Source organism: Oncorhynchus nerka, linkage group LG28 (assembly GCF_034236695.1).
Source record: "Oncorhynchus nerka isolate Pitt River linkage group LG28, Oner_Uvic_2.0, whole genome shotgun sequence".
Lineage (NCBI taxonomy): Eukaryota > Metazoa > Chordata > Actinopteri > Salmoniformes > Salmonidae > Oncorhynchus > Oncorhynchus nerka.
In genome coordinates, this window is record NC_088423.1 from 52,647,175 (window position 1) to 52,667,359 (window position 20,185).

General features: G+C 43.7%; 1 protein-coding gene across 1 annotated transcript in view; it reads right to left on the reverse strand.

The window, feature by feature from the left end:
* Positions 1 to 20,185, reverse strand: part of LOC115113413 (tyrosine-protein phosphatase non-receptor type 13-like) — a 118,140-nt gene that overhangs the window by 64,592 nt on the left and 33,363 nt on the right. Inside the window, 6 exon segments of the mRNA XM_029641011.2 lie at positions 28 to 126; positions 6,728 to 6,942; positions 7,616 to 7,739; positions 8,412 to 8,497; positions 8,594 to 8,687; positions 9,136 to 9,234. Coding sequence (XP_029496871.2) covers positions 28 to 126; positions 6,728 to 6,942; positions 7,616 to 7,739; positions 8,412 to 8,497; positions 8,594 to 8,687; positions 9,136 to 9,234 — 717 coding nt within the window.

Sequence of the window (20,185 nt, forward strand, 5' to 3'; positions counted from 1 at the left end):
TGTGTGTGTGTGTGTGTGTACAATCACCAGTGTGTCAGCGTCCAGTTGAGACGGTACTCCAGGAACAGGTCTGCAGAGAGTCAGGTGGACCTCAGACAGAGTCCCACTGAGCAGGAACAAGACCCTCTGTGGATGAGAGGTCAAGGGTCAGTACAAGGAATTATGGGTGTGTGTGTCTGCTGCGGAGGGCAGGGGCATATTGGTAGGGAGGTCTGCAGGCTTTTACTAACCACAACAAATGATCTGAATTAGCCTCCATTTATTTTTCCCCATACTTGTGCACTAATGTAAAATTAGATTGTGTGGTTACATTGGTGGGCCACAGATACATACAGTATAAATTTGCACCAAGCATTCCATGACAACAACTCATTTGCATGTTAACTAGACTGAGGCAGACAGTCTGATCGCTGTGTAATCCTGAATTCAGAGTCAGTGGAAGTGAGACACACAGAGCTAATTTCTACTAGATCAGATAATTAAATGTAACATGGAACAGAGAGGAGGAATAAATAAATAAAGCACAGAGCTAACATACAGAGACACACACTGCATTTTAACACTGAACTAACCCTATTATCAGAAACCAGAACCAAATCTTGCATGCTTTAGCTAGCTAGCTGACTAGCATAACTACCCACACTTTCTGGTTAAAATCCTAGCCTCCTCTTCAAGCAACTACTCCATAAATTGTCAAAATAATCTGTGATGCTGACTCACCAAAGAACATAAAAGAGAAGACCCCCATGAAATGGACAAAAATGAAGGGCATTTTACTGGCATTGGGCGAAACATATACACAATTGCAAATACCACTCAAATGGACAGTAGTTCACATGGCAAATGCCAAGTGTCATTCTCCAAAAATTCCAAAGGCAGTGAACACACTCCACCATAGGATTTCATATGGGAAATGGTCAAAGTCAGGTCTCAAGGGTGAAATCTTCAAAACCTAAAAAAAAGTGCAATTTTAAAACCTCATAAAAAGTGCTTTTTGGACTGTTTTTCGAGAGAAAAAAAGGGGGGGGAAGTGTCAACTATGCATATGTAGCAACCATAAGGACATACATTTCTTATTTTATTGAATTTGTCCATAAGGCCTATGTTTTGTCCGTCATATATGATCTTAGGAAGTCAGCCAGAGCCCAAAAGTCAGTGAACCATGTCCAAATGGCATATATCAGTATTGAAAGTACTAAATCAGTATGTTATGTCCATTTGCCATATATGATTATAGGAAGTTGGCATATGTGTAATAGACACTGTCCAATCGCTCGCTTGTGTTGATTTCAGCCTGTCCATTTGGTGATGGAAAATCCCTCATTAAATACATTGGAAAAGTACAAATGTACACTGTCCATTTGCAATGTATTACAATGGGCATTTAACATCACTCGGTGCACATGCTCTAATATACTGCTGAAATGCCCAATTATCTGGCACGTTGAACTCGGGATGGCCTAGCAGTGATAGTGTTTTCTCTCATTCACTTGTTGGTGTTGATTTCAGCCTTTCCATTTTATGATGGAAAATCCCTCATTAAACACATTGGAAATGTACACTGTCCATTTGCAATATAAAATCTACAATCCCAATATATTATACTGCCATCAAGTCAGCCATCAGTCAGTATGATTTCATACCGACACCAAACTTATACAGTGGGGAGAACAAGTATTTGATACACTGCCAATTTAGCAGGTTTTCCTACTTACAAAGCATGTAGAGGTCTGTTATTTTTATCATATGTACACTTCAACTGTGAGAGACAGAATCTAAAACAAAAATCCAGAAAATCACATTGTATGATTTTTAAGTAATTAATTTGCATTTTATTGCATGACATAAGTATTTGATCACCTACCAACCAGTAAGAATTCCGGCTCTCACAGACCTGTTAGTTTTTCTTTAAGAAGCCCTCCTGTTCTCCACTCATTACCTGTATTAACTGCACCTGTTTGAACTCGTTACCTGTATAAAAGACACCTGTCCACACACTCAATCAAACAGACTTCAACCTCTCCACAATGGCCAAGACCAGAGAGCTGTGTAAGCACATCAGGGATAAAATTGTAGACCTGCACAAGGCTGGGATGGGCTACAGGACAATAGGCAAGCAGCTTGGTGAAAAGGCAACATCTGTTGGCGCAATTATTAGAAAATGGAAGAAGTTCAAGATGACGGTCAATCACCCTCGGTCTGGGGCTCCATGCAAGATCTCACCTCATGGGGCATCAATGATCATGAGGAAGGTGAGGGATCAGCCCAGAACTACACGGATGTCCTGGTCAATGACCTGAAGAGAGCTGGGACGACAGTCTCAAAGAAAACCATTAGTAACACACTATGCCGTCATGGATTAAAATCCTGCAGCGCACGCAAGGTCCCCCTGCTCAAGCCAGTGCATGTCCAGGTCCGTCTGAAGTTTGCCAATGACCATCTGGATGATCCAGAGGAGGAATGGGAGAAGGTCATGTGGTCTGATGAGACAAAAATAGAGCTTTTTGGTCTAAACTCCACTTGCCGTGTTTGGAGGAAGAAGGATGAGTACAACCCCAAGAACACCATCCCAGCCGTGAAGCGTGGAGGTGGAAACATCATTCTTTGGGGATGCTTTTCAGCAAAGGGGGCAGGATGACTGCACCATATTGAGGGGGGCCATGTGTCGCGAGATCTTGGCCAACAACCTCCTACCCTCAGTAAGAGCATTGAAGATGGGTCGTGGCTAGGTCTTTCAGCATGACAACGACCTGAAACACACAGCCAGGGCAACTAAGGAGTGGCTCCGTAAGAAGCATCTCAAGGTCCTGGAGTGGACTAACCAGTCTCCAGACCTGAACCCAATAGAAAATCTTTGGAGGGAGCTGAAAGTCCGTATTGCCCAGCGACAGCCCCGAAACCCGAAGTATCTGGAGAAGGTCTGTATGGAGGAGTGGGCCAAAATCCCTGCTGCAGTGTGTGCAAACCTGGTCAAGAACTACAGGAAACGTATGATCTCTGTAATTGCAAACAAAGGTTTCTGTACCAAATATTATGTTATGTATCAAATACATTTGTCATGCAATAAAATGCAAATTAATTACTTAAAAATCATACAATGTGACTTTCTGGATTTTCTTTCTCTCGCAGTGTACCTATGATAAAAATTAGACCTCTACATGCTTTGTAAGTAGGAAAACTTGCAAAATCAGCAGTGTGTCAAATACTTGTTCTCCCACTGTACATACAGACACCAAACCCACTTTGTCCAACTCTTCTAGAAGCCAACTATCACATATTTCCGAGCCGGCCCACAATTCATAGCACCTTCTGTTAAAACCATAAAAAAACATTTAGAAACATAGTTACATTCGAGCTGGAGGTCCAGTTCTGACATTATGTGTAGGCCTAGCTGAGGCGACCTCAAATCTTGGCTCGATAGGTCATTCGGAGCCCGAGCAGTGATGTTAATTAGTGCTGAAAATGCACTTCTTTTGGGGGTTGCTACAGGGTCCTTGAACGAGCTAGCGAACAGAAACGTGTAGGGTCAGACTATGGGCCGAGTCGGTTTCAATGCACCTAGTCTTGTGATTCTGGGCCTTTTCTAAATGTCGTCATTTTTGCAACGCTAAAAATGTATTGAATATATTGCAAATGGATGAGGCTGTTTCTCAGCCTGAGAACCTTCTAGAGCCACATAACTCACCGTGCACTACTGACTTAAGCTCTAGAACATGTTTATTAAGTTTCAGCGCTCTAGGTCTGACGGTTCTTTGATAGTGTGAACGCCGGTAACTGTTACAGGCTCTGTGTGTCTGTATGTTCCACACTGTGTCACTACATCCTGGCAGTGTGTATGTTTTTTCTTGGACATCTGATGGGAGAAATGACTGATTTACAATTCATGAGGGTTGCTTAATCACACATATGACATTTTGGAAAGATGTGACCTTTTTAACCCTTTGAAACAGCCCCTATGACCCCAATTTATGGCACTTCCAGTTGTCACTGGAAACTGAAAGTAAACATATCCTCCTTGGGGCAGGCTTTTACAGAATCCTGAGTTTCACGTCTTTATGTTAAGAACGGACTTATTTACAGAGGGATGAATCTGTCACTAACTGTAGGTTGTGAAATCAAAACCACTTTTAAGGTAAATTTAACCACTTCCGGTTGTTCCAGGAAAATTGAAATCAGCAGGCAGGCAACGTATTCCTATGGGGAAAGATGTAAATGTAAACTGTTAGAAGAAAACACCCTGTTTTCACGCTTAAGGGTTAATTCCACACGGTCAGGTTATGCTTGTACCGATTGGGAGGACCTTAGGACCTTAGGAACGTTCCTGTGGTTGAATTGTTTCTAGCCTCAACGGTGATCTGATCTGTCACCCAAAAGCACCTCAACTTTAGGTCAGGCTTAATTTTGGGCCTACTTTTTTGCACGCTCGCTGCTGTCAGGACGAGCGAACGTGGGGGCATGTCCTTGAACTTAGCACGGCCTAGAGACTATGGAGAGGTTGTCCTGGTACCACACAGCCAGGTCTCTGACCTCCTCCCTCTAGGCTGTCTCATAGTTGTCAGTGATCAGGCCTACCACTGTTGTGTCATCAGCAAACTTAATGATGGTGTTGGAGTCGTGCCTGGCCATGCAGTCATGAATGAACAAGGGAGAACAGGAGGGGACTAAGCACACACACCTGTGGGGACCCCATGAGGATCAGCATGGCAGATGTGTTGTTACCTACCCTTACCACCTGGGAGCTGCCCGTCAAGAAGTTCAGGATCCAGTTACAGAGGCAGGTGTCCACGTGTCCCTTTTGTCCACGTGGGAAAGGACAGTGTGGAGAGCAATAGAGATGGCATCATCTGTGGATCTGTTGGGGCGGTATGCAAATAGTAGGTCTAGGGTCTCTGGGATAATGGTTTTGATGTGGGCCATTACCAGCCTTTCAAAGCACTTCATGGCTACAGATATGAGTGCTACGGGTCTGTAGTCATTTAGACAGGTTACCTTAGTGTTTTTGGGCACAGGGACAATGGTGGTCTGCTTGAAACATGTTGGTATTACAGAGTCAGACAGGGTGAGATTGAAAATGTCAGTGAAGACACTGCTAGTCAGTCAGCGCATGCTCGCAGTACTCGTCCTGGTAATCCGTCTGGCCAGTGCTCCTTGCCTTGAAGCGAGCATAGAAGTCATTTAGCTTGTCTGGTATGCTCGTGTCACTGGGCAGCTCGCGAATGTGCTTCCCTTTGTAGTCTGTAATAGTTTGCAAGCCCTGCCACATCTGACCAGCATCGCAGCCGGTGTAGTACAATTTGATCTTAGTCCTGTATTGATGCTTTGCCTGTTTGATGGTTCGGAGGATATAGTGGGATTTCTTATAAGCTTTCGGGTTAGAATCCTGCTCCTTGAAAGCGACAGTTCTATCCTTTAGCTCAATGCGGATGTTGCCTGTAATCCATGGCTTCTGGTTGGGGTATGTACGTACAGTCACTGTGGGGACAACGTCATCAATGCACTTATTGATGAAGCCAGTGACTGATGTGGTGTACTTCACAATGCCAACGTTAGAATCCCGGAACATATTCCAGTATGTGCTAGCAAAACAGCCCTGTAGCATAGCATCTACTTCATCTGACCACTTTTTTATTGACCGAGTCACTGGTGCTTCAGTTTTTGCTTGTAAACAGGAATCAGGATAGAATTATGGTCAGATTTGCCAAATGGAGGGTGAGGGAGAGCTTTGTATGTGTCTCTGTGTGTGGAGTAAAGGTGGTCTAGAGCATTTTTCCCTCTGGTTGCACATTTAATTAACATGCTGATAGAAATTAAGTAAAATGGATGTAAATTTCCTTGTATTAAAGTCCCCGTCCACTAGGAGTGCCGCCTCTGAATGAGCATTTCTTGTATGCTTATGGCCGTATACAGCTCATTGTGTGGTCTTAGTGCAAGCATCGGTTTGTGGTGGTAAATAGACAGCTACAAATTATAGATATAAACTCTCTTGGAGTGTGGTCTACAGCTTATCATGAGATACTCTACCTCAGGCGAGCAAAACCTTGAGACTTCCTTAGATATCGTGCACCAGCTGTTGTTTACAAATATACATAAACCGCCACCCCTTGTCTTACCAGAGGCTACTGTTCTATCTATGCCGATACAGTGTATAACCCACCAGCTGTATGTTATTCATGTGGTCGTTCAGCCACGACTCGGTGAAACATAAGATATTACAGTTTTTAATGTCCTGTTGGTAGGATATACGTGCTTGTAGTTAATCTATTTTATTATCCAATGATTGTACGTTAGCTAATAGGACCGATGGTAAAGGCAAATTACCCACTCGCTGCCAGATCCTTACAAGGCATCCCGACCTTCGTCCTCGATATCTGTCTCTTTCTCCTGCGAATGATGGGGATGTCAGGTGTCTGGAGTAAATCCACCTTGTCCGACTCGTTGAAGAAAAACGTTGTATTTTAATACGAGGTGAGTAATCGCTGTCCTGATTTCTAGAAGCTTTTTTCGGTCATAAGAGACAGTGGCAGACACATTATACACAAAATAATTTACAAATAACACAAAAAAAACACAATTGGTTAGGAGTGTAAAACGGCCGCCATCCCCCCCCGTTCACTCAGATTCAGCAAGTTACGTCAACATATGTAAATATTTAACACCGAACCGTAACACAAAGAGATTTGACAAAGGGATTGACAAAGGGATTTGTACAAAAAAAGACATTGCGTACCTGGTAGCTGAGTCCTGAAACCCATCTTCCATTGACAGTCAATATGATGTCTCCCTCTCTGATCTGTCCTGACTCCTGGGCTGGTTGACCTTGGAACAGAGTTTTGATGTGCACCACACTGCTGCCCTGGTCAGAACCACTGTTCAACTCACTGATGTAGAAGCTGAAGCCCAAACCACACAGACTCTTCTTCAACCGCACATCCAGAGTGTTGTCTGAGAAGAGTGCATTTTTATTTAGCTGTGTTTGAAAGAGGGGGGACGGTGTGTGTTTGTGTTTAATTTAAAGCTGCAATATGTAACTTTTTGGGTGACCCAACCAAATGTACCTGCAATAACAGGGCTAAGAAGCGGTATCCCTGTTCTATGTGCACTATTTCTATGCTTCCCGTACTTAAGTTCTTAAGTTGCGTCTTTTACATTTGGTTTTGTACACCAGCTGAAAATGCAAAATCTTTGTTTATGGAAAAGATATTAAACAATGGTTTAGATGGTACAATGATTCTCTACACTATACTTCCTTGTTTTGTCACAAACTGAAATTAGACTAACTATTCTAATTTTTGCAAACAGGAAAGGGCAGAGTGATTTCTGCTTAGTGCACCTTTAATTCAGCTTCACATTATTTACATGCAACAATGAGCATGTTCTACTGTTAAAAAATGACTGAGTACATTATGCCCCTCCACCAGATTGGAATGTGTGTAAACCGTAAAACCCAGATTGTGCTTCTGACTCGGAACACACACACACTCACGTACAAGTGCACTGTGGAATCCACACACGAACACTGAGCTGTAAGACATCAGGGTGCCTGTGTGACAGTCATCACAATGTAGCTGTCAGATAAGTCACAGGAGTTTGTGTGTGTGTGTGTGTGTCCTCTCACCATCAGTGACAAAGCTGTAGTCCTTGCCACTCAAGGTCATCTCCATGGAGCTGTCTCTCCTGAGGCTTCCTGATTGGCTCTGTGAAGCCACCTGGAGCTCTTTCTCTAGAAGCAGGCGCACCACCTAAGCACACACAGCAATTGCACATATAACGATCATTCATCCACAGCTCAGTGAACATACACAGAAGAAAAAAAACCCATCAAAAAGCACTTACTGTAACAGCTAAAAACACAGAATGCTGTCCGTAAAGGTTTAGACACGGGTGTTTAGAGACTCATTATGCCAGTGAAGTCATGTGAGGAAAAAGCTAGATTTGTTATGTTACTAGTTATTGTCCTGGAATATGGGCTTTATATACACATTGCATTCGGAAAGTATTCAGAATTTATTACATTTTTATACATTGGCAAAAATGTATAAAAACCTGTTTTTGCTTTGTCATTACGGGGTATTGCGCATACATTTTAGAATAAGGCTGTAATGTAACAAAATGTGGAAAAAGTAAAGGGGTCTTAATACTTTACAAATGCACAGTAACCCAGAGGGGACAAGAGGTGACTGAGCTAAGCTAGGCTGTGTTATCGCTATGTTAGCTCTATGACCTGGGTTTGAGTGTAGAGCACGCTAACATCCAATTAAATTAAAGGTTGAGGCTAAAGCTCATTAGCATGGGCTAAAATAACAACAACTGCAAACACATGGTTTACCTTGCCACTGTCAGAGAGAGAGAGAGGGAAAGAGAAAAAGAATAAAGAGCGAGAGAAAGATGGATGGAGTGTGTGTGCATCGTACCTCTCCAGTCCTCTTCAGGCACTCCACGGCCTGTTTTTGTGTTACACCTCGCAAGTTGGACCCATCAACTTCCAGCAGTCGGTCACCTGTCATACACACACACATGATTAATTAGTGCTGTCTGGTTATCTGAATGTGTGAAACTAGTCAGAGGTATTGGTTGATTAGTGATGTTTGGTTACCAATCTGAATGCGTCCATCCTGTTCAGCAGCACCCCTTGGCACCAGACTCTCGATGTAGATCCCCCCGTAATGAACACTGGTGTTCACTCCACCCTGGAGAATACAACACATACTGTACTGTATATATTATACCATAGCTTCTACCCCTGCCCCTAGCCTTTGACTCTTTCCCTGAAACTAACAATGGTGTTGACTCCCCTGGAGAACATATAACATACTGCATTAAGTATAGGAGACTATGAGTACGGGCTAGGCGAAGGCACTAGGGGTTGTTTTTAGCATGACCCCTAACCCTAACCCCTAGTCTGACCTCTAAACTCCACTCTATAGAGGAGTGTGTACTGTAGATTGGTGTGACTGAGACAGTAGGAGTGTAATCAGTAGAAATTAGGAATATAATTACTAGAAGGGACAAAGCCCCTCAGACCACAGCAATTTGACTGAAACACTCATGTGTACACATTCTAGTAATACCGTTTCTATGGGATGGCCAAGGTGTGGGGTTGGGAAACACTATTGTAACGTATATAGATTTACTCACAGCTACACTGATGCCCAGGCTGCCATTAGCCTTTTTCAGCTCCACCACCAGCTGCTTCCCAGCCCTCAGACTGCAGATGGAGGTAGAGCTAGAACACACCTGTAGGGAGGGGATGGGTGGAGAGCGAGAGAGAAAGAGAGAGATAAAGAATACATTAATACCAAGAATGCTATCGCATGTTGTGAATAATACAGCTCTTACTGACAGTGACATCATAGAAATAAACTTCTCAAATTCCCTGAACACCAATCCATTTATCCATTGTTCATAGCCATGACCTTGATCAGCTAACCTATTATTCTATTAAGTCTACACTCAGTGTATCTGTTGTTGTCTATAGACAAGATGACAACTCTTGCACATGTAGATTTAAAAAACAAATCCTATTATTCCTATCCTATACCTCACAACTATTTTAAGTGACATTTAAAAGGCTGTCAATAGTGTAACACAAAATTCATATGAACTCCACAACCCTTCACTTGACCTCTTTGCACAAAGTTTTCAAGCATACACAGCTTCTGACACCTGCTTTGGTATAGCCATAGATTTGTTGTACTTCCAACAATATGTGACTCGTTTCAGGAAACGCACGTCACTACTTCTTCACAGGATGCGTTTTTGGGCCTAAATGCCTTCTGGAACAACTTTCATGTGCCTTAATAACAAACTTGTATGCCGTCTGTAAATACAAATACCATCTGGTTTAGCCACAGAAAAATACAGGAACCTTCCAGCTAGCCATGATTGGCTGAGATAATGGATGGAATGGACATGCCGAGAGATGAGTTCAGATTGGTCTGCCATATAGCACGCTTCTGTCTATAACATGAGCTGGTCAGTATGTGTAGGTAATCCTTTTTAACACGGATCATTTTTTTAAGATATCATGTAGTACAACTGCAAAAGTGTTGCTCTCCATGGTGAACCCAAGAGCAGACTCAGATGAGGACACTGGGATGAGGTAACCAAGATATTTATTGAAACACAGTGGAGAGATGGGGTGCAGGCCACATGGTGAGAAGTAGAGGGCGTGGCAGGAGAAGATGTAACATCCACTTTCTGGAAGAACGAGTTTTGAAATTAGTGGAATGTCCGGTGGAATTAGAGTATGATATTAGGAGATGGAGAAAATTCTGGCGTTTGATTGCAAATATGCAGAGGGAGTCGAAAAGAGAACACACAAAAGGCTGTTGAATAAAACACCTGTCTCCGGAACACATCTTCAAACTAAGGGCAACCATGGCATCCCTGACAGAGAGGGAGAAGTGCCCATCCAAGTATATGGGTAAGATAGCCTAGCTAGCTAATGTTAGCTGGCTGGCTCACTAGCTAACGTTACGTGTATGTACGTGTAGTAATATTATTTGTATCGCAGAGCCATCTGCATGGCTAATTATAGCCTAATGTTAGCTAGCTAGCATTGAACCTGGTTAATTAGCTACCTGCAGATTCATGCAGGGTAGTAACATAGGAGTTGGGATTATTGTCACGAATCCCGCTTCCTGAGTCTGTGTTTGCCTGTGTTTCTGTCCTGGAGTGTGTTTCCGGTGTCCTGGAACGCACCCTGTCTGGTTGCCGGGCCAATTAGCTTGTTGGGAGATCGATGTTCACCCGCACCTGTATCCCATCAGTAATCTGCACACCTGTCCCGATCATCACCTCTCCCCTTCAAAAGCTCTGACCTGACATCCATTCCCTGCCGGATCGTTAGCCATGAACAGTATGTTGTGCCCACGAACCAGCCTCCAGTTTATAGAGTTTGTTTTGTTTTGTTTTATTGTTTTGTACGTCTTGCTTGCCTTCAACTTACCGCCGTTTGTTCTCTCTTCGCCAAGGAGCTCGCAGTGTGGCAGACTTTGTGATAGTATTCAGGACATTGGCTGTGGAGAGTGGTTGGAATGAGGAATCACTACAAGCGGTTTTTTACCAGGGGTTGTCGGAGCAACTCAAGGACGAGCTGATCTCCTATCCAGAGCCTAGTGACCTAGATAGTTTGGTCACCTTAGCTATTCGGGTAGATAATAGAGTCCGAGAGAGGAGGGAGAAGCAGTCTAATCAATCTGAGACTCGGTTACCATTCGGGTCAGGAAGTGGACCAGAACGGGTTGATCATTTTCCCTCACACGGGATTAGTGAAGGAGTCCTGCCGCCAGATCCTGAACCTATGCAAGTGGGGCGGCACGGGTTAACTAAGGACGAGCGCCAACGTAGACGTGAGACCAACAGCTGCCTCTACTGTGGTAGCTCGGGACATTACATCTCCGTTTGTCCTCAGCGCCCGTTAAACTGCTCGGCTCGTTAAGTTTGGGAGGTTTGTTAGCGAGCCAGTTTCAACCTCTCAAGAGCCCTGTCAGACCTCGTTTTCCTGCTACCCTCATAAATAAGAATCAGAATTTAGCGATTAACGCTTTCATCGATTCAGGTGCCGATGACAGCTTCATTGATGCCGACTTAGTGGAACAGCTGGGGCTTTCCAAGGAGCAATTCCCGGAAGCCATTGAAGCAACCACTCTGAACGGCAGTAGTCTGGCATGGATCACTATGAGGACTGAACCGGTTAAGATATTGTTGTCGGGGAATCATTCAGAGGTTATTTATTTTTTCATTTTGCCTTCCCCCCCATGTTCCTCTGGTTCTTGGATACCCCTGGCTAAGAGAACACAATCCTTCGTTCGATTGGGTGACTGGTAAGGTAACTAGTTGGAGCATTGAGTGCCATGCTAACTGCCTCAGGACTGCCTGTTCTCATGCTGTCCCCAGTCGGGTCAGTGAGTCTGCTCCTCCTGATTTGTCCCTAGTTCCTGAAACATATCACGAGTTGGGTGAGGTGTTCAGAAAGCTCAGTCACTTCCTCCCCACCGACCTTATGATTGTACAATTAAGCTGTTCCCTGGAGCTGCCTTTCCCAAGGGACGGTTATACAGTATTTCTCGACCTGAGCGGGAAGCCCTGGAGACCTACATAAAGGAGTATCTTGCTGCAGGTCTCATTCATCCCTCGTCATCACCCCTGGGAGCTGGATTTTTTTTGTGAGTAAGAAGGATGGCTCTCTTCGACCGTGTATTGATTATCGGGGGTTGAATGATATTACGGTCAAGAACAAGTACCCCTTGCCCTTGATGAGCTCCGCTTTCGATTCTTTACAGGGTGCTACTGTGTTTACGAAGCTTGATCTACGCAATGCGTATCATCTGGTTCGGATCAAAGAGGGGGACGAGTGGTTGACTGGATTCAATACACCTATGGGACATTTCGAGTACCAGGTGATGCCGTTTGGACTTTCCAACGCTCCAGCAGTGTTCCAAAGTTTGGTGAATGACGTGCTGAGGGATATGATCGGTCTGTTTGTGTTCGTTTACCTGGATGACATCCTGATTTTCTCCAAGGAGCTTTCCAGCCACATCCAGCATGTTAAGCAGATCCTGCAGCGGTTATTGGAGAACCGTCTGTTTGTGAAGGCAGAGAAGTGTGATTTTCACGCCCACACTACATCCTTCCTCGGGTACATCATCTCCAGGGGTGAGATCAAGATGGACCAAGAGAAGGTTCGGGCGGTTCGGGATTGGGCCCGACCCGGTACGAGATTGCAGCTCCAGAGATTCCTGGGATTTGCGAACATCTATCGGAGGTTTATCCGTGATTACAGCCGGGTGGCCACCCCTTTAACTGCTCTGACATCTTGCACCAGAATTGTCTGTTGGACTCCTGAGGCAGACCGAGCATTTCTGAACTTGAAGAACCGATTCACCAACGCGCCGATTCTCTCTCAACCTGACACTTCCCGTCAGTTTGTTGTTGAGGTGGACGCGTCTGATGTGGGGGTGGGCGCCATCCTGTCCCAGCGTAGCTCTACTGACGGTAAACTCCATCCCTGCGCCTTCTACTCTTGTCGTCTTTCACCAGCTGAGAGAAACTACGATGTGGGTAACCGGGAGCTTCTCGCTGTGAAGCTTGCCTTGGAGGAGTGGTGTCACTGGTTGGAGGGAGCGGAGCAACTGTTTGTGGTCTGGACTGACCATAAGAATCTGGCTTACGTGCAATCGGCTAAACGTCTCAACTCCCGTCAGGCCAGGTGGGCTTTGTTTTTTGGACGCTTCAATTTTTCCCTGACGTTCCGACCTGGGTCGAAGAACGGCAAAGCGGACGCCTTGTCCCGGATGTTCTCCAAGACGGATGAGAGTGGGGCCAAGACTGAGACGATTCTTCCCCAGAACCTTGTCGTGGGAGCCGTTACATGGAAGATTGAGGAGGATGTGATGGCGGCCCTTCGGACGCAGCCCGGCCCCGGTAACGGTCCACCCGGTCGGTTGTTCGTGCCTGAGTCGGTCCGTTCTGCTGTTCTTCAGTGGTCCCACGCCAGCAAGATAGCTTGTCACCCTGGCGTTGCTCGGACTATGGCGCTACTGCGCAGACGATTTTGGTGGCCTGCCATGGGAGAAGATACCCGGATGTCCTGTTTGTGCTCAGAACAAAAGTACCAATCGGCCCAGCTCTGGGCTTCTTCACCCCCTACCTATTCCTCGGCGACCTTGGTCGCATCTGGCCCTGGATTTTGTCACGGGATTGCCCCCTTCTGTTGGGAACACGGTCATTCTGACCATTGTGGACAGATTCAGCAAGTTTGCTCATTTTGTCCCTCTCTCCAAGCTTCCATCTGCCACGGAGACGTCCGAGATCCTGGTTAGGGAGGTTTTCAGGGTCCACGGATTGCCCAGTGACATTGTTTCTGACCGTGGTCCTCAGTTTACCTCTGCTGTCTGGAGATCCTTCTGTTTGGCCATTGGAGCTACAGTCAGTCTCACTTCTGGATTTCACCCACAATCTAATGGTCAGGCGGAGAGAGCCAACCAGAAGATGGAGGCCACGCTGCGTTGTCTTGTCTCCTCTGATCCCACCTCTTGGTCATCTCAATTACCCTGGGTCGAGTATGCCCATAATACCCTTCCTTCATCTGCCACTGGGATGTCCCCCTTCCAATGCCTGTACGGATACCAACCTCCCTTGTTTCCTTCTCAGGAGAGGGATCTTTCGGTTCCTTCTGTCCAGGCCCACATTTGTCGTTGCCACCGGACCTGGCATCGGGCCAGGAAGGTCCTCCTTAGAGTTTCTGACCGGTATCAGATCCAGGCGAATCGTCGCCGTATTCCTGCTCCCGCTTATACCATCGGAGATAAGGTTTGGTTGGCTACACGGGATCTTCCTCTACGGACTGAGTTGAGGAAACTGTCACCAAAGTTCATTGGTCCGTTTGTGGTGGAGAGAATCATTAACCCTGTTGTGGTCCGACTCAAATTGCCGGCAACGCTTCGAGTACACCCCACCTTTCATGTCTCCTGCCTCAAGCCGGTTCTCCTCAGTCCTCTGTTGCCCCCTCCTCCTCCTCCTCGGATGATCGGAGGTGGTCCTGCCTACACGGTGCGCCGCATAATGGATTCCAGACGGCGGGGTCGAGGTTTCCAATATCTCGTGGATTGGGAAGGATATGGTCCAGAGGAGAGGAGTTGGATTCCTCGGCGTCAGATCCTTGATGATGACCTGCTTCGTGACTTCTACCGCCTCCACCCTGGCGCTCCAGGTAGTCCGCCCGGTGGCGTTCGTCGGAGGGGGGGTACTGTCACGAATCCCGCTTCCTGAGTCTGTGTTTGCCTGTGTTTCTGTCCTGGAGTGTGTTTCCGGTGTCCTGGAACGCACCCTGTCTGGTGCCGGGCGAATTAGCTTGTTGGGAGATCGATGTTCACCCGCACCTGTATCCCATCAGTAATCTGCACACCTGTCCTGATCATCACCTCTCCCCTTCAAAAGCTCTGACCTGACATCCATTCCCTGCCGGATCGTTAGCCATGAACAGTATGTTGTGCCCACGAACCAGCCTCCAGTTTATAGAGTTTGTTTTGTTTTATTGTTTTGTACGTCTTGCTTGCCTTTAACTTACCGCCGTTTGTTTTGTCTACAGCCATTCACCCGGAACCCATACCCCATCCCTGTCTGCTCGTCGCCAGTGTGTTGTTATCCATTGAATCTGCCTATCCACTCCCATCAACCCATCTCCGCTGCCCGCTCCTCCACCCGGAACTATCTACCTCCACGTTCTCATTGATTAATAAATACTCACCATCTTTATACTCACCTTGTCCTGGTCTGCTTCTGGGTCCAATTCTGGTAAACCTTGACAATTATGGTTCATTGTTTAGCTACCTATATGTCTAAACAAAAGACTCTACTATGCAAGTGACTAATATACTTGGATTTTATTTGATATAGTATGTGTTTACCAGAGACATGACTTGCACCAAAGTCAAATTAGGATATAACGTTAGGCCAATGAGACAGTGTCCAAGTTCTAAAATTTTCTGGTAGAATGTCCTGCTTTTATTTTGTCACACTCAGAACCAACCATAAGCTATACTCAGTAATTGGCTCGCCATTAACTTGTAAATAATTATCTTTTGTGGTTTATTTTCCTGTAATAATGAAGACAAATGAGCTAAAGTGAAGACGTTGTCAGCTATACAATATGTGACTCATTTCAGGAAACTAGGCGTATATCGCATGTCTCTACTTCACAAGAGAGGAATCTGAATGTAAACATTTATGTTGATCAAAAGGCATTTTTTGGCAGAAATGCCTTCCGGAACATGTGAACTTTCATGTGCCTTAATAACAAACTTGTATTACATCCATAAATATGAATCAAATTGTTACTTTTCGAGCCTAGTTTGTTTAGCCATGGAAAAAGTCAGGAACCTTCCCACTAGCCATGATTGGCTGAGATAGCAGATGGGTTGGACATGCTGGGAGATGAGTTTGGATTGGTCTGCCATAGAGCATGATTCTGTCTGTAACGTGAGCTGTTCAGTATGTGTTGACAGTCCTTTCTACCGCACCGTTTTTGAAAGATATAACATTAGCCTTATAGAACTACAAAAGTTTTGCTACTTTTCTCAACAACATTGATGCCCTAAATGTATTATGTGCTATCGACAGATCAGTTGGAAAAAGTGATTGGCTACTTTCTGCACACGCTACAGTCAGTGTGTGAACTGGATTGCCTTGACACAACCCTGGCCAAAAATGATGTAGCTACAAACAAAATATAGTTAAAATGGTTCCAGTCTGCCATGAATCATTCAATATGTATACGGGTAAGAGTCTCGCTAGATTTTCAGAAATAAGTTTCTAATTTTGTCAGAAAGTTATTTTCATTGCAAGTTAAAGCACTCTGTTACATTAGCTAGTGAACGTTAGCTTGCTGGCTTGCTATCTAACGTTACGTGTATGATCAGTGTAGTAATATAATTCCAATCAAAATCAATCTGCATTGCTAGTTATAGCTAGCTAGTTATGTTAGCTAGCTAATGTTGAACCTAGTTTGTTAGCTTAAGCTACCTGCACATTCATACTACATATTTGACAATGTTTGTATTGGTAGTAATATGAGTTGGGATTATGCCGGTTCATTGTTTAGCTTGCTAGTTAGCTACCTAGCTAGCTACATGTCTAAGCAAAAGACTCCATTTAGGCCGGATTATTACATGACCCATCAAATTAGCCAGGTGTGTCTGGGGGTGATTACGGCCATCTATTGTATTTCATGAACATGAGTACATGTCCAGACAACAGTGACCCATCCACTTACTGTTGCTAGATGTGGCTGGGGGGGTTGGTTATAGCATTTCCTTCACATTACCCATCAATTTAGACAAATGTGTCAGGTAAGCGTCATCTAATAATGATAAAAATGTTATAAAATATTTTTTATCTGGACACTCTGTTTTTGATATTTCTACTACTGATGTCAACCCCAAGTGTCTGTCAGCCCAAGTTAAACATTCTGCCAAGAACATCCAACCATACATCAAGAATAACATGTGAGATGGTTGCTTCGTACTAAATAAATAAGAGACGATGGAGACCTTGTCTGTGATATCATTCACCATACTCGCAAATTGACAGTTTCATTCTTACATGTGCCTCCAAAGAATTCATCACAATATCTCAAATATCAGCAAATGCAAAAGAAAAATAATTTATCCCAAGGACCATCAGCAAGGCTGTGTCTGCCCTATTATAGTCAACACATAGTGGTCCCTCTGTTGCACAGTTTTGCCAAGTAAGATCAGACCTATTGGAATAGTTTGATTTGCAATTATGGTCAATATTATATGATCTAATAATGTCTATTTCCCCAGGTTCTAATCTCAGAGAATGTGGGTCAGAGCATTGTGGTTGGAAAATAAGGAAGTAGGTGCTATTCCAGAGCACTGGATCAAAGACCAAACTGTGTTGGCCACCAAATAAATATGACAAAGCAATAAAAGATTGGTGCAAACCCACTTTGAAATGGAAGTTTCTGAGGATAAAAGGTATATAGCAGGTATTCGCACTCCTTGACTTGTTCCACATTTTGTTGTGTTACAGCGGGTATTGAGATTTTGTGTCACTGATCTATCTACACACAAAACCCCATGTCAGTGGAATTTTGTTTTTTGCCATTTTTAATAATTAATTAAAAGTGAAAAGGTGGAATGTATTGAGTCAATATGTATTCAACCCCTTTGTTATGGCAGGACTAAATAAGTGCAAGAGTAAAAATGGTGCTTAGCAAGTCAAATAAATTGCATGGATTAACTCTGTGTGCAATAATTGTGGTTAACATGATTTTTGAATGACTACATCTCTGTACTCCAAAAATATAGTTATCTGTAAGGTCCCTCCATCGAGTAGGGAATTTCAAGCACAGATTCAACCAAAGACCAGGGAGGCTTTTCAATGCCTCGCAAAGAAGGGCACATATTGTATGATGGGTAAAAAAAAAAATAAGCAGATGCTATTCATCCCTTTGAGAATGGTGAAGTTATCAATTATGCTTTGGATGGTGTATCAATACACCCAGTCACTACAAATATATAGGCGTCCTTCCTAACTATATTGATGGAGAGGAAGGAAACCGCTCAGGGAGTTTAATGGCTGTGATAGAAAAAAACTGAGGATGGATCAACAGCATTGTAGTTACTCCACAATACTAACCTGCATGACAGAGTGAAATAAGGACGCCTGTACAGAATAAAACATATTCCAAAACATGTATCCTGTTTGCAATAAGGCACTATGTAATACTGCAACAAATGTGTCAAATAAATACACGTTTTCATCTTGGTAAGCAACTCCAGTGTATATTTGGCCTTGTGCTTTAGGTTATTGTCCTGCTGAAAGGTGAATGTCTCCCAGTGTCTGTTGGAAAACAGGCTGAACCAGATTTTCCTCTAGGATTTTGCCTGTGCTTAGCTCTTTTCCATTTATTTTTATCCTAAACTCCCTAGTCGTTTCAAGTTAAGCATTTTTAAGGTTAGGGTTAAGTTAAGGAATTAACTCAAATCTTAAGGTTAGGCATTAACCCCAAATATTAATGTATGGGTTAAGGTTTGGGATAGGCTTAAACAAATTCTTAGAGCTGGGGTTGGGCTATTTTTAGATTCTTAGAGCTGGGCTATTTTCCTGAATTTCCACCTGACTGACGTGCCCAAAGTAAACTGCCTGTTACTCAGGCCCAGAAGCCAGGATATGCATATTATTGGTAGCATCGGATAGAAAACACTTTGAAGTTTCAATTTTTTTTTAAATATAATGTCATAGACTATAATAGAATTGATATGGCAGGTGAAAATCCAAAGAAAAACCAACTATTTATTTTAGGTCAAAGGCTCTTATAATGGAAAGCTATGGGTCCTATGTAATTTTGGCTTCCAGATTGCAATTCTTATGGCTTCCACTAAATGCCAACAGTCTTTATTCAAGGTTTCAGGCTTGTTAGTTCAAAACCTAGCAAGAATTTGGAATTTCTGTGAAAAGACCACTGGAACAATATCAGTCTTTCGGCACGTGAGGAAGAGGGCGCGCACTTCCTAATTTTACTTTCCTATTGAACATACAACTTTCCGTATGAAATATTATAGTTTATTTACATTTTAGGGTACCTGAGGATTAAATAGAAATGTTGTTTGACTTGTTTGGACGAAGTTTAGCGGTAGCTTTTTGGATTCTTTGTCTGCATGTTGAATAAGTGGATTACTGAAATCGATGGCGCCAACTAAACAGACTTTTTGGGATATAAAGAAGGATTTTATCTAACAAAACTACCATTCATGTTGTAGCTGGGACCCTTGGGATTGCAAACAGAGGAAGATTTTCAAAAGTAAGTGATTATTTAATCGCTATTTGTGATTTTGTGAAGCCTGTGCTGGTTAAAAAAACATGTTGATGTGGGGCGCCGTCCTCAGACAATCGCATGGTATGCTTTCGCTGTAAAGCCTATTGTAAATTGGACAACGCAGTTAGATTAACAAGAATTTAAGCTTTTAAACTATATATGATACGTTCATGAATGTTTAATATTACGATTATTTATTTGAATTGCGCGCCCTCCAATTTCCCTGGATGTTGTCGACTGGTGTCTATCCCTAAGAAGTTTAAATTAAAAGAAAATCTGGAGAAAAAAAAGATTTTATCACTGGATTTGAACTTGCAACCTTTGGAATCTGAGGCAGATGCTTACGCCCAGCTGCCATAACTGTCCACAACACTGAAACCTTCTTGAAGGTAACAATGCTCACTGTTGCCTCTAGTGGCCGGTTTCCACGTCATCTCCCAAAATCCTCAGACTTGGATGGACGTTGGATACTGACTTGTATCACGAGTGACCTGTCTGATTGACTCAGCGGGATGAATACTTTTATAGTCAAGATATTTTCCATAAAAAATGGAAGTATTCAAATTTGTCTTCCACTCTGCCATTACAGATTATTGAGCGTAAATCGTTGACAAAAAAATTACAAATCCATTTTAATCCCACTTTTTAACATGACAAAATGTGGAAAAAGTTAAGGGGTCTGAATACTTTCGGGAAGGCACTGTACATTATACTTAAATGCAGTAAGTATTAACTGATCCCTTCAAATCTACAAATGTGTGGCTAGTGGGAAGATGGTCTCAACCCAGACGGAATAACTCCTTGTTTCACCATTGTTAGTGTAGTGAAACAAAAGTGAAA